The 14,936-nt window shown below is 42.1% G+C and overlaps 1 protein-coding gene across 4 annotated transcripts in view; it reads right to left on the bottom strand.

Annotated features, from left to right (window-relative positions):
• Nucleotides 1–883: 883 nt before the first annotated feature.
• Nucleotides 884–14,936, bottom strand: part of FUT8 (fucosyltransferase 8) — a 219,302-nt gene continuing 205,249 nt past the window's right edge. For all 4 annotated transcript variants that reach the window (XM_054972298.1, XM_054972297.1, XM_054972300.1 and 1 more), the window contains one exon: nucleotides 884–1,943. In XM_054972298.1, coding sequence (XP_054828273.1) covers nucleotides 1,626–1,943 — 318 coding nt within the window. In that variant the 3' untranslated portion in view covers nucleotides 884–1,625. The remainder of the gene's footprint in view (nucleotides 1,944–14,936) is intronic.

A 14,936-nucleotide genomic window follows, 5' to 3' on the forward strand; every position in this document is an offset into this window, starting at 1 on the left:
AGCCGAGGAGGATCTTGCCCCAACAGCAGGAAATGAGGCAGACCTGTCATAAAAGGGTCCCAATGGCAGGTCTCTAAAGAACCTAAAACCCCAAAGGTGAGAGAAAGAGGGGCCATACTGTTTATGCCCATGACATTACTAAATCCAAAAAAGGGAACTCATGTGTGGGTGCAAGCTTTAATAGACTCCGGATGTTCATGGGATTTAATATCACCAGCTTTAGTTAATGGACTGGGCTTAGAACTAAGCAAAGACCCTATAGTATTTGAACAAATGGATGGGTCTAATATGCACCCCACATAGCATAAAACAGCACCTACTCCTACAGGCATGGGAGACCATTGGGAGAATCGGACGTATATAGTCAGTGATGTAGCCAAATACCCCTTAGTGTTGGGAAGTCGTTGGCTATGGGACCATGACCCATACATAAAATGGTCCACTGAGATGGTGGTCTTTAAGGGAGATCATTGTGCAAAACATGCATGGACTAAAGTGTGGGGCACCCTCCCCATTAGAGACTGTACTCTTAACCACAGAAGAGGAAAGAGTCATTCCCTCTGAGTACCGAGATTTGAAACAAGTGTTTGATGAAAAAGAAGCTAATAAGCTACCCCCTCATAGAAGCACGGACTGTGCCATTGAACTTATTCCAGGGGAAAAGTTGCTTAATGCCCAATGATATACAGCAAGGAAAGGAGAGAAATAACATAAAAAATACAAAAGTGTCTTCTTCTGGCTTGAGGACACTGTAAAAAGATTCCTATGCATTATCAGACTATATAGCTATGAAATTCAGCACGTAAAGGAACAAGTAGTCTGGAAAGATGTACAAGAGAGACTTTCTGATGTTAAAAAAATTAATTACTTGTAGAACTCTAGCTCTTCATTTTTCAATTTATTTGTTATCAAAGACAATGTCCAGAAACAGTACTAAAGAATCAGTTCATGGCATTGTTTTACAAAAGTTCCTACCAGACAATTATTTTATTGTTGGATGTATTCTTTATTAATGATGAGATGAACTAATTGATGGAATTGCTAACAAAATTCCTGTAAAGAAAGATCTAGTCTGATTTTTGAATTTGTTGGTTGGAGCATGTTCAGTGGTCATAATCATCAGTTAAAATCAAGAACAACTCTTGCTCATCATTAATAGAACTAGGCATGGCTCTTCTAAAAGGTCAGTGGATTTTTCCAAGAGAGGCACCATGTTTTAAAGTCTGCACATACAAAATATGCTCATATCACTCAAATTACACAATGCAGCAGTGTTATTGTCAGTCAGTATCTGAGCATTACAGTCTATTAATGGCAAAGAACAGAGCCCAAAGCTCATGTATGACTCATGGGAGGGACATATCTTCAAAGAGTCAACAGTATAAAACAACAGATTTCCCTGGTCCATATGTATCGGTGTGCATGTGTGCGAGTGCATACAACAAAACAAGTCCAAACAATGGCCCATCCAGTTGTTCCAAGCTGTGTATCCAGTCTGAATGATAAAAGGCTTTCATTTTAACTGAATGTTAAAATGCAAATTCGTATCTCACAAAAGCCAACTGTTAGTACAGCTGGTTGAAATCCCTTCAATGTAGGAGCTACTGTGAGCTGCCAGCTTGTCTTTATTTGTCAGCCTCTGGATATGTGGGGTACTTGACAGTCTCAATTTTCTCCTTTACTTTGTAGGAAGGGTATAGCCCTGTTTTTCCTAATTTTCTATTGATGCCTTTTGAGTAGCCATCCCAATGGTTTCCAGCAACACCAATTATATCTCCTGGTTCCATAGGAATTTCATCAGCAGTTCGGGGATGGTGAGAATAAACAGCAATTTGATTGTGGGCATTTTGCCCCCCAAAATAATAGATGTCATCCAAAGAATGGAAAAAGGCTGATGCATCTGGGTGCAGTGTTTGCATGATTTCATAGGCAACTCGACAAACCTAAATGAAGAAACAAAAAAAGCAATTAGCAAACTATTATTTGACACATTCTAGATAGTTACTATTGCTGTGGCTAGAGGCTCAGTGGTATAGGGAGCAATTCTCAGCAAGTCTACTCAGAAGTAAGTCGCATGTTAAAATGCAAATTCATGGAGCTTATATCAGGAAAGTGTCTTTAGGATTGCAGCATCTGTTTTGCACACCTTACTACATTTTTAATGCAGCTAAACCTTTGTACTTTTCAATTAAGGAATTTATGGTTCCTTAACCAATTATGGTTGAGAATGTGGTTGAAATATATTGATGTTTGTTTGGGCTTCCTAAGCCCCATCACTAATTTTAAGCAATGTATTATTTAGGAAATGTAAATTCAGAAACCTGATCAATGTGGCTTACAATTAGAACAATAAAACAGGCCATTAAAAAGAAGTTATGTCTATTAAAAACAAGACAGAGCCATTTGCATGGTAGTCATTAAAAATAAGCAATAAAAAACAGGCCATGGCATAAAACAGCACAAAGCAACATTGAGCAACTACAATGATATTTGTGAAACAGTCCTCGGGCTACACGTAAGACATAAAACAGCTTTTTAAAAAATGAAACCTCTTAGATAAAAAGCCTAGGAAAAAAGAAATGCTTTGGCCTTGTGCCAAAAGGATAGTAAGGCAGGTTCCAGGTGAGCCTCAAGGGGGAGGGCATTCCAAAGGTGAGTTGCCACAACTAGGAAAACCCTGTCCTTGGTTGCCACCCACCTTATCTCTACAGACAGAGATGCAAAGAGCAGTGCTTGAGAATAAAGCACTTATCCATATTATTTATTGCATGGCAAAGTACGGCCATACTGGGTGACATCCAAAGGTTTTTGTTTTTTTGTTTTTCTGCTTTTTGTGCAGTAAATGATAACCTCCAAATACTGCAGCAGGATTTTCTCTCCTGCTTCTACTGCAGTTGTGCAAAGTCACAACTATTCAGGCTATCCCTGTCAACTGACGCTTTAAAAAATTCTGATCTGCCATTTGTCTTCAATATATATCAAGGCAATAGTGATTTGCTGATGTTAGGAGGATAGGATTTTTTAGACATCCCATATAGATGAGGCACAAGGATTTACACATTGCCCAATCTCTCTTTCAACAGTCTCCAAAAGCTCTTTCTATAGTATAGAAACCTCTGCAGCAGTGGAAAGATGTCAATCTGCACCAGTGCTGGGAGCATAGCAGCAGACTGGTTGGATGCAATAACGCCTTTCATAAGTGGAATTCCATCTATGAGTGAAAATTTTTCTATGAATGGATGAAACTGTTGGATCCAACTGAATGGTTCTAACAAACATCACAGAGGTGGCCATCTTAAGTCCTAATGGTCTAATTTATTTATTTGTTTATGTCATTTATAGTCTACCTTTCTCACTGAGACTCAAGGCAGATTACACAGTGTGAGATTAGTATAAGTATCAAGTACATTTCAATACAGTATCAAGGACATTTCCATAAACAATGCCTTATGATAGATAGATATAAGTTTAAAAGATATAGCATTAGCAAGAATCCAATACAGAATAGAAAAAATACTGAAACAGAACATAATCAATTATAGGAATGATGTTAGACAACATGGAGCATAGGAGTACATATTTAAAGCAACAGATAATATGTAAGACAATATAGTGAAGTCTATGGTCCCTAACTCAACTAAACCATATGCTGGCATATCACAAAGATTTGCTGACATATTAGGATATAAATTGGTGCTTACGCTATGCCAGCATCAGGGCTGATGTCGTTCTGAAGTTTACATGAAATGGCCAGTGTTTAGGGTAATATCAGAGGTGGATTAGGGCTTAGTTGGCCTCCTAAGCCTCTACAGCCTTTATCTCACACATACCCACACTCACGTACAACATTTTGCTGCTAAAAACCCTGAACACCTGGAGAGTGAAAATAAAACACCCTCTCTCCAGCATCCCACCCTGCATCCAAGCTTTACCACAGCTTAGGTTCCTATGTCTGCAGCCAATCACAGCTCTCCAAAGAACCATATATAACCCTAGACTGCGGTTGTGTGCACTTGGAACACACATGGGAGCGACAGGACCCCCACAGAAAGGAAACAAACATTGCAGGCCAGTGCCAAAATGGGGGAGGAGAGCTAGGAGGCAAGGTGACAAAATATACCAGACAACCACGATGGAGTTAAAAGAGGCCACAACTTGCTCGCAGAACATTGGCACTGCATAGGGCCAGCCATGAGCCAAGTGTTGAGGGGCAGGGGCCTCTTCCCTCTTCCAGAAGGGACAGCAGACTTGAGCAGAGAGCATGCCTCCCAGGTCCTCAGCCCTCTTCCCACCCCTTGCTGCCTGGCCCAGTCTGCTCTGATTGGCTGGCCCTGACATTTGAATCTGAGCTGCACAGGCTCCCTTCACTGAGGCCACAGGAAGCTCACACCACCCTACAATGTGGTGGCCACCCAGCATCCTGCTATCCTCCCACATGGACCACAACTGAGGCCCCCCAATTAAGTTTGGGGGTCAGTATCTCTTGTAGCACATTGCTAACATTGCTCTGCTCAGATCCTTTACAGCTATTCCAAGCTCAGCACACACATACAACAAAGACTGTAGTAGTACAATGCACCCCACACAAGTAAGCAAAGGAGGGAGAATCCAACAGTTACTAGCAGCGCATACAGTGCAGAATGGAAGGGGGAAGACATGGTGGCAGTACATCACTGTGCTGTTAGCATACTGCTTAAAGCGTTCTCCAGGTTCCTTCCCTCACCTTAGTGATATTGGCAGGAGTGCAGAGCCAAGCAGACAAGCAGGATGAGGGAAGAAAGGAAATACTAGATGGTTGGGCAAGTCATTAGGAAAGAGAAGACCAGCAAGAAGACCAGGAGGGTGGGCAGGGCAGGAAAGAGAGAAGCCAGAGTGGGTGAAGAAAAAGGAAAAAGCAAGCAGATGGGAGAGAAGTTGAGTCATAGGCAAAACTCCAAGTAAGGAGGAAAAGAAAGCAGCATCAGAGGGGAAGCAGATGATAAGAGAAAGGGTATCTCCACTCTCCCGAAGTCCTTGGTATCCTTTTGTATCAGTATACAAGAGTCAACTACAATCTATAATCAAGAAAGATGAAAGGGTTAGTATTAGAAAGGAAAGTGCCATTGCCATTACACTTTTCTTCCTAGAAAAAGTTTGTTTCTGAGTTCAATTCTAGGTGCCCCTTTCATGGCCTGAGGTTCACATATCCTTCCATACACCAACTATGGTCTTCAGGCTGTTCCCCCATTTAGGTTAGTCTGCTGGCATCAACCAGAGCCAAAGTCTTTTCCACTGCAGTTTGCACTCTGTGGAGCAGATTTCCTGAAAAGGTGAAGGAAGACCCCTCATTGGAGTTCTTCAGGATGTGCACAAGGATTGTTTATGTGCCAGGACTTTTGATGGGGTATGAAGAACAAGTATCTTTCAGGGAGGAGTATTATTTGGCCTTTTTATTTTATTTGGTTTTAATCTGCAATAATTTATTATTACTTGTAGACTTGAGCCAAGAGGAAAGGTAAGGTATAAGGTATAAATAACAACAACAATAATAAATCAATCAATATGGCAGCCTGTATTTTTTCTAGATTCTTTTTAAAATCTAATTTCAACTCTGGTAGCTTAGCAATTGCTATAGCTACCAAACAATACTTTGTAAGAAACGTCCATCCACCTAATTGGACATGCCATCCCATTTTCTGTCAGTAATGAGTTAGTTAAAGTCTACATTTTAGAGACTATAAGCCTGAATTAGAGCATCTCCTAATAAATATTTTAAAAAGTTTTAAGCCCAACATTAGCCACTCATTTTCCATTAAGACAATTGGAACCGGGGGATTTCAGGTTATGTCGCAGTGAGGTTGACTGCTCTGAGGGAGTTGTCTCTGACAGGAGAGTCAAACCCTGTGGTCTGGGGGCTTGGGAACTCCCAAGCTTGAAGGGGGTGCCATGGAGAGGGGTCTCTGAAGCAAGGGGCTTAGCTGGGGACTCACTCCAAACATTGGAGTTGAAGCCCTGAGAAATTTGCCTCACAGCACAGATCACGGAGGACGCCATTTTCAGGCAACAAGCTGTGAACGCCAGGACAGACAGAACACAAAGAGAAATACCTCAACTAACAAAAGAAGATGATGTAACTAAACTGTAAGTCTGACAAAATAAAGAGAATAGTGCCAGACAAGAGAAAGGCAATAAAGACCCGGCTTTTCGGAAGGGAATAGTTTTAGGGAGAGGGACGGTGGGGCTGGATTCCGCCCCCACTCCTGAAGAAATAACTTTTACCGGGAGCTCTCAAGTCTAAGAGAGGCTTGCAAAGGGGAAGGCAACAACTTGTTTGGAATTATAAAACCACACAGATGGGAAAATATTTGCTGAACGAGCAAATAAAATAAAGTTCATGAAGTTAAAGACATAATTAAAGAAGAGTGGAAGAAAATACTTATGGTGCGAAAGACACAGGGATGACTTAGCTGAAAGTTGAAAGCTGAAAGCAAAAGAGACTGTGGAGAGACTGAATACATGAAGCAGACCGGAGAGGGAGCCTGGGGAAATCTCTCCCCTCTTTGGAGTGATTATCTAAAGACAAACAGGTAACTGGACTTAAGAGGGAAGAACAGGCTGGACGTCCCTTTTCCTTTGGAGGGGGGGAAAGGGTGGGAAGGGGAGGGAGAGGACTGCATAATTAGTCTAGACTATTTACCTTAAATTGTGTCAAACAACAACAAAAAAGATCCTATAAGCTCCATATAGTATAAAGTTTGGTTAGGTTTGTTATCAGAAACCTCTCCCAATGCATGTGATAGTGTGAGGGCAGTACTGTTCAGTGTGATATAATTATTATTCAAGGATGATAGAAGGTCTTGATAAGGCAATTTAATAAGAAAAGATAAAATAAGGAGGGCACAATAGTTGTCTAGTTGTTTAGCACACACCTAAAGGACTAACAGTATTAACACAGATAGGTAGGAGATTTTTTTTTAAAAAATGAGAAACACCACAAAGCCAAATCCTTCTCCAGGGCAATCAAAATCCATAGGCACGATGTTGACACAGGAAGCTCTAAAAGAGCTGCAGCAAAGTTTACAACAGATGCATAATGCTATTTTGCGGCTGCAAAATAGCATTATGCAGGTATCAGAACAAATTAACAAACTAAAGGGGAAAATGGATTAATTTCAAGAACAAATGAAAGAAAATAAGCAGGAAATAACCAATTTGACACAATCAATTGCAAAAGTAGATGGAAGAGCGGACATAGTTAATCAAAAAGTGGAAGAGGTCGAAAACAGAAAGCTTCAGAAGCAGCAATAATGGAAATGGAAAGAGCAACTTGTATGCTGAGATTCCAGAATATTACAGAAAATAAGGAGGAATTACTGAATGACATATTGAGTGAAGCGATTGCTACTATACTGAAAATGGAAAATGAAGAATTTCAAAATGAACTGGACATTGCTTATAGAGTGAATTCAAGCTCTACAAGGGAAAATAAGCTGCCAAGAGAGGTGCATGTGAAATTTACAAAGAGAAGTATGAGAGAAACAATATTGAAGGAAATGAGAGACAAAACCCTAAATATAAATGAAGTAAAGATACTTAAGGAGGTACCATGAAGCATGAGGCAAAAAAGAAGAGAATACTACTTTCTCTCTTCAGTACTGAGCCAAAATGAAATCTCCTACCGATGGCTTACTCCAGAGGGTCTCCTTTTCACATACAATAGTCAAAAATTCAAGATTGATTCCATATACAAAGCAAGAGACTTTCTAGACAGGCAAGGGAGAAATCTTAAGAAGAGGAGAAAGGAGAAGAAAAAGAATTTTGGAGAGGAAGAGATCTCACAAGAAAGTTCGAGAGAATCAGAACTGGAACCAGAGGAAGGAACTAAATTATCTCCATTGAAAGCAAGAGGACAGAAGAAAAAAATCAATAATAAATCAGATTTGGCAAATGGATAAGAAGCAAATGAGGACTATAAACATTAATGGATTAAATTTGCTGCAAAAAAGGAAGAGAACATGCACAACTTAAGAAGTTAAAAGTAGACAATCTGTGTGCAAGGTACACATATTCAAAAGAGTGATCAGAGACTGTTGGAATGAAAAAAGACTGAGGAAAAATTTTGTAGCTTCAAATGAAAGTAAGAAAAAGAGAAGTCTTGTAACATATATTAAGGAAGAATACGATCCAAAATTAGTATATGCATCAGAGGATGGAAGACTACTGTTAACAGTGTTTCAAAGAGGGAAAGAAAATATTATTAATAAATTTATATGCGCCAAATGACCATCAAGAAGGCTTCTTCAGAATACAGCAAATAATAAGAAATTATGACTACCCCGAATACTGTTGGATGGGAGATTATAACACAGTATTTGACAGAAAAATAGACAAAAAAGTTTCAAAACCGACAAAAAGAGTGTCAACACAACTGTCAAAGAATTTTTTACAAATGGCAGAAGAATATAACCTATGGGATGTTTGGAGAACAAAAAATCCAATAACAAGAGACTATGCCTTCTATTCATAGAGATACGAATTGTGGGCTTCTGCAACCCTGATGAAGGATGTAATGGAGGTAGATATATTACCAAGGACTTTTGCGGACCACAACCCACTAATGGTGACAATGACAGGAGATATAAAAAAAATAACTGGAGATTGAATACATTTCAGTTGAAAAATAAAAACTTTGTGGAAGAAACAAAAAAGAAATGGAACTATTTTTTAAACAGAATATACAACCAGAAATCGCTATAGCGACAGTGTGGGATACAAGCAAGGCCTTCTTTAGATTTTTTGTTTTCTCCCAGATATTCATCAGGGATTTTCTTATTATACAATCCTTAAAGTACTTACTGTATGTGTATCTGGTTTTTGGTACCAGAGGTAGGCATGCCACCCAATCTTAAGGTCATGTCCTTCTAGTTTTAGCAGTCTTGGATTATGGAGTAGGATCCATTCCTTTATCCACACCAGCGTAGAGGTCTTATAATATAGTTCCGTCAGGCAAATCGCAGCCTGCTTTCTCTTTTATTTTTAATTTTATAATTATTTATAGCATGCACCTATGTTTTGCACACTTGAGATACCTTGTTTGATAATAGCAGGGTTTTCCCTCCAACTCAAGGTATCTAAGAACATGTTACTATGCCTCACATAGTTTTGTGGAGCCCAGGAGTCTTTTCACTATTTAGGAAAGTTTTACCTTTGATGGAATACATTTCAGGGAGAACCAGACAGTATGATGCAGTACACATTTATGACTAAAGTGCACTCTTTGTTCACTGTACACCACACTGCGCACAGAACACATCATTCTTTACAGAGTATTTTCTACAGAATACCTAATCTTTATTCAACTATCAATTGACTTAATAAAAAAAAATTACCAGCAAATCTTACAGAATTCTAAATCTTGTTGGCCAGACCAAGATACATATTGACCACTGGGTGATGTAAGATTGGCCTCTCAAGTGTCAGACAGGTTCACCCTGACTCCAATTTTCTGTATCTTTCCTCAAATTACTGGCTTCTTTATAAATGCTTCACTGGACCCTAAAGCAGTAGGCAGGGCCAGCTCCAGCATCGCCGGCACCTGAGGCAGCTTAGGAGCTGCCTCTGTGCGTGCTGGACTGCGTGATGATGTCACTGTGTGTGACGTCATCATGCAGGGCTGGGTGCGCACGTGGGGGGCCTTCCAGCCCTCCCATTCAGTTGCTCTGCAGGCCAGGTGGAGCTGGCTGCCCTGGCCACCAGCTGTGCCTGGCCCGCCGAGCGACTGAATGGGAGGCTGCCTGCTCAGCAGCACCACGCTGCCGCCACCAGCACATGCTCCTGGCTGGTGGCGGCAGCTCCGTGGCACGCGCCCCTGCCGCCAGGTCCGTGCCGCCAGCGCCAGATCTAGAGTTGCCCATGCCTGGGGCAAACCTTGGCCGGCCACCTCGCGTGCGCGCTCCCCGCGCTGCATGATGACATCACTTTGGTGACATCATCACACAGGGTGGAACGGAGGCAGCGTGTGGGGCTTGTAAGCCGCACATGACATTTTCCTCCCCGCAGGCAAATGGCGCGGGCGGCTTCACAGCCCCCCGCGCTGCTTTCACCTGCCCTGCAGGACAGGGGGTGGCCGGTTTGCCACACACCCCTGCCCTGCAGGGCAGGCAAAAGCAGCACAGGGGGCTGCGAGGCCGCCTACGCCATTCACCTGCCCCGCAGGACAGGGGGCGGCCGGCCACCCCCTGTCCTGCGGGGCAGGCAAATGGCGCGGGTGGCCTCACAGCCCCCTGCGCTGCCTTTTGCCTGCCCTGCAGGACGGGGTGCACGGCAAGCCAGCCGCCCCCAGTCCTGCAGGGCAGGCGAAAGGCAGCACGGGGGACTGCGAGGCTGCCCGCACTGCTGCCTGCGCCCGCTGGCAGCTGCTCCCGGCGCCCCCTCCTTGGTGGCGCCGGGGGCAGACTACCCCCCTGCCCCCCCTCGATCCAGCCCTGCGTGCCCCTCTGGCGCCTTAGCACCCTGTGGTGGCTGCCGGGCCCGCCTCAATGGGCAGGCCGGCCCTGGCAGTGGGTAGATATGTTTTGTCATTCCCAAGTGGTCTGAGTTTGGGTTCTAGTTTATATCAGCTTTAAGTTAGATAACTTATTTCTTAAATTCTACTTGTTTTATCTTTTCTACATTATCAGCCCCACGCTGCTTGTCCACACACATGTATCCTACATGACTTTAAATGTATTGGTTACCTTAGAGACACATATTAATTATCTGAATTAATTTAACACAGGAGAACATAGCTTGGAACATTCTTTAGAAACCTGTCATAAAAATGAATAGGTGTTGGTTAGATACTTTAGTTTCAGGGGATTTCCACATATCATGGCTTTGGGGTTTTCTATGCTACTTTAAACTCTGATTCATTCTTTAGTTTACTCTTTCCACAATTTGCCAGTCTTTCCAATGATTTCTGGGAGCTTAATTAGCTGCAGTGTCTCAAACACTACAAATCTATGTATGGAAAACCATCCGCTGCATCAATTTCTGCCACTTAGTCAATGTGACTGAGTATAGCTCTGCAAAGGATTTAAAATGTATTTAATGTATTTAATTTATAGCCTATCTTTTGGCCTATTCTAACCTTCAAGGCAGCTTACAATATCAAAACATACAACATTGTAAAATTTAAGAATGCCATATGAAATACAAGTAGTATTCTACAGTAAGAGTATTATTTCCAAATATCAGGGGGAAAGCTGTAGCAACCCCCTCTCAAGATTTACACAAACACAAAAGCTGCTTGGCCTTCTAATTAAAAGGCCACCTATGAAATGCTCTGAATGAAAGCAGATGCTTCTTACATTTTTGCCCTGAGCCCACTTAAGGAGTGACTTGTCAAAATGTCTGAGCCTTTAAAACTTGTGTTTTATATTTCATACTGTTCATTTTCATAGTTCTAAAAGTCACATCCTTCAGCACAAATGTGAAGAAACAGCCCTGCTGAAAACACTTGTAATCTTTTGTAATCTTATAATCTCTCTACCATGCTTAACCATTGAGACAAATTGTCTGCAGAAAAGGCAATTTAAAAACTGATTAATGCAAGTAGCTAATCCATATTTTGCCAGGTACTGCAAGAGATAGGGAACACCTTAATGGTATTCAAGGATTTAAAAATTTATATTGTATTGCACTGGTGGCCGTGAAATCTTTGATTGGCTCTGTAATAGCCTGCAATAGGGAAGTAAGCATTTTGACAATTTTGGACTGAAATTGGACTGTAATCTGGCTAGGATTTAAACCATATATGGGACAGCTGAGGACTGGAAGGAAGCCCTGGGACAGAAGATCAAGTGATACATGGTGGTTAAAGGAAAACAATGAAATAAACCAAAGGCCTGAATAAATGGAACTTAAGAAAAATGGGTGGTGGAGACATGAAGCTGATGAAAGGAAGAGCCAAGAAGAAAGGGGACAAGATAAATCCATTTTATTGTCAATTGAGAATCAGTTTGGTGTAGTGGTTAAGAGCACAGGACTCTAATCTGGAGAACTCGGTTTGATTCCCTACTCCTCCCCTTGAAACCAGCTCGGTGACCTTGGGTCAGTAACTGCTTATAGGAGCTCTCTCAGCCCCACCCACCTCACAGGGTGTCTCATTGTGGGGATAATAGCATACTTTGTAAACCCTCTGAGAGGGCATTAAGTTGTCCTGAAGGGCAGTATATAAATCACATGTTGTTGCTAATTGGAGCATGGAATGCTAAAATGGCTGCTATACTTTAACAGATGAATTGGATAGTCCCTTCTGTTTGAGTTCTAGACTTTCTGTTAGTGTACAGTCACACTTAAATTCTTTCTCTCTGTCCAGGCTCTGAAATTTTCCCATTTCAATCCATATGATTGCCTAGTGAACAGATGTCTAGTGTTCAAAATTACCTGTGCTACACCCTCTGTGAACGTTCCTCTGGTGATATCAGCCATGCTGTTAGTCTGAGTTTTGTTATGTCGTGATGTAGGATTCCTTGCCAAGACACGAGATCCAGTTAGTTGGGTAGGTGTAAAATCTGGTTGTTGGCTAATCTCAGCAGTCCATGGAACCAGGGTTGTCTGGGCCAGTAAGGGGCTGTCACAATCGCCCCTGTACCCTCCAGCTGAATCTTGCTTATTACCCTGGCTACCAAGGGAATCAGCAGGACAGCATAGTAAAGCCCGGAAAACCCACAACAACAATAGTAAAGGTTGTCTGACCAATTTAGCTGGAAAGCATCTCCTAAGAAATCTCACCCTTGGCCACCTCTTGAACAGAACAATTCAGCCTTTTGATTTGCCCTTGTTGCAAATAAGTCTATGTCCAGAAACCCCCGTCTCTGAAAGACAAGGTTTATGTAAGTATCTTGATAGTCCATTTGTGTGGGTTCTCCCCTAATCTGCTGAGTTGGTCTACGATGGTATTGTCTACCCTGGGTATGTGTACTGCACTTATGTTCACCCTGTGATCTATGGCCCAGTTCCAGATTGATACAGCCACCTCGCACAGGGCCCTGGAGGTAGTCCCTCCCTGCCCGTTGAGATAAAATATAGCAGTACAATTGTCTGTTAAGATGAGGACAGTATTGTCTCTCACCACATCTGTGAGTGAAAAAGTATAATGAACCACTCTTAACTCAAGTAGGTTAAAGTGTAAATCCCTCTCATGTCTGCCCCATGTCCCATGGGTACAAATGTCCCCACAGTGTGCTCCCCAACCTGTGTTGGATGCTTCCACAGTAATGGACACCTCCGAGACTGTATGTCTGAATGGAACCCCTTCTGACAGATGGGTATCCACTAGCCACCAATTTTAGTATCGTTCTAGGGATGTTAAATCTTTTTTCCTGCAAGTCTGATTCACTATGGAACACTGAAATGAACCACAGTTGTAGGTCCCTCATCTTTATTTATTTATTTATTTATTTATTCAATTTATATACCGCCCATCCCCAGGGGCTCTGGGCGGTGAACAGTTAAAATCGATAAAAACAAAAACTAAAATCAATATACAAATAATAAAACAAATTAACAAGGTGCAGTGGTGGGGAGAACCTTCCCCACCCCAAAGGTGGGAGGCCGACATGGCACCGCCCCCTTCAATCACCAAACGCCTGGTGGAACAGCTCTGTCTTACAGGCCTGGCGGAACGATAATATGTCCCGCTGGGCAGTAACTTCTGCAGTAATAGATGCCTTAAGGCTGAAAGAGTTTGAATCTTTTTTGCTGACTGAAAAATGAAATTTTGGAATGTCATAATCATTCCCCTTTATCTACAGGCAAAAAGGCCCTATTTGTGAAGCCATCTAATACCACCCCTATGAATCGGACCTTCCTTGCTGGGACTAACTTGGACTTCTGATTAATGAATAGTCCAAGTTGAAAACAAGTAAGTAAAGTTATTTCTCTTCTGACTGGCCCATAATCAGCCAGTCATCAAGGTAAGAGTAAATACAAGATTTCATTGTCCTCAAATAGGCAATGACGACTGCCATGCACTTTGTAAACACATGTGGTGCTGTGGATAAACCGAAAGGTAGAAAGTGGTATTGATATATTTTCCCTTCATAAATGAACCTTAAGAATTTCCTATGTGTCATGTAGACAGAGACATGGAAGTATGCATCCTTTAAATCTAGCACTGCAAACCAACAGTTTGGGGTCAGTAATGTCAGGACCATGTGAAGTGTGATCATGCGGAACCTGTGAGTAGCAATAAACTTGTTCAGGTTCCTTAAGTCTAGTATTGGCCTATGTCCTCCATCTTTCTTGTCTACCAAGAGAAACCTTGAGTAGAAGCCCAGTTCCATTTCCCCATCAGGCAGTGCTCTGAGTTCAACCCCCCAAGTAGGGGTGTTTCTGAGAATCTGAATAATTAGGAAGACTCAGACACAGGGAAGCTTCAAATTCAATTTTATAACCAGTTAACGATTTTAAGAACCCAAACATCGGTGGTAACAATACACCAAACTGAGTAGAAGGCCTATAGCCTCTTGCCAAAGATGCCAAAGATGGGCTCCTAGTCAGAACTGTTTTGGGGCTTGAGTTTGCTCTTTTGAATGATGAGATTGCAACCCCTGCCTTGGCCTGTGGGATTGTTTCCTCCTTGTAAAGTTGCCCTGACCGCTCCACTGTGGAGGATATAAGTATCCCTGATAGGGTTGGAAGCAATAGGATTTCCCCCTCTACTGCGACTGCTGCCTAAATTGACTTCTTCCTTGGCCTTATTGGGTTGGAGGTATGATGCCATATGACCATGCTTGTTAATCTCTTTTCTGTGATAGATATTCATCAGTCTTTTCCGAAAACAGCATTTTTCCTTCAAAAGGCAGGTCCTCCACTTTATTTCATGTCTCTGTGGGCAGTGCTGTGGCTCTCAATCATGTGTGTCTCCTCAACACCACTGTGGACGTCATGGTTCTCGCAGAAGTGTCCATGGC

The sequence above is a fragment of the Eublepharis macularius genome, chromosome 2 (genome assembly GCF_028583425.1).
Source record: "Eublepharis macularius isolate TG4126 chromosome 2, MPM_Emac_v1.0, whole genome shotgun sequence".
Classification (NCBI taxonomy): domain Eukaryota; kingdom Metazoa; phylum Chordata; class Lepidosauria; order Squamata; family Eublepharidae; genus Eublepharis; species Eublepharis macularius.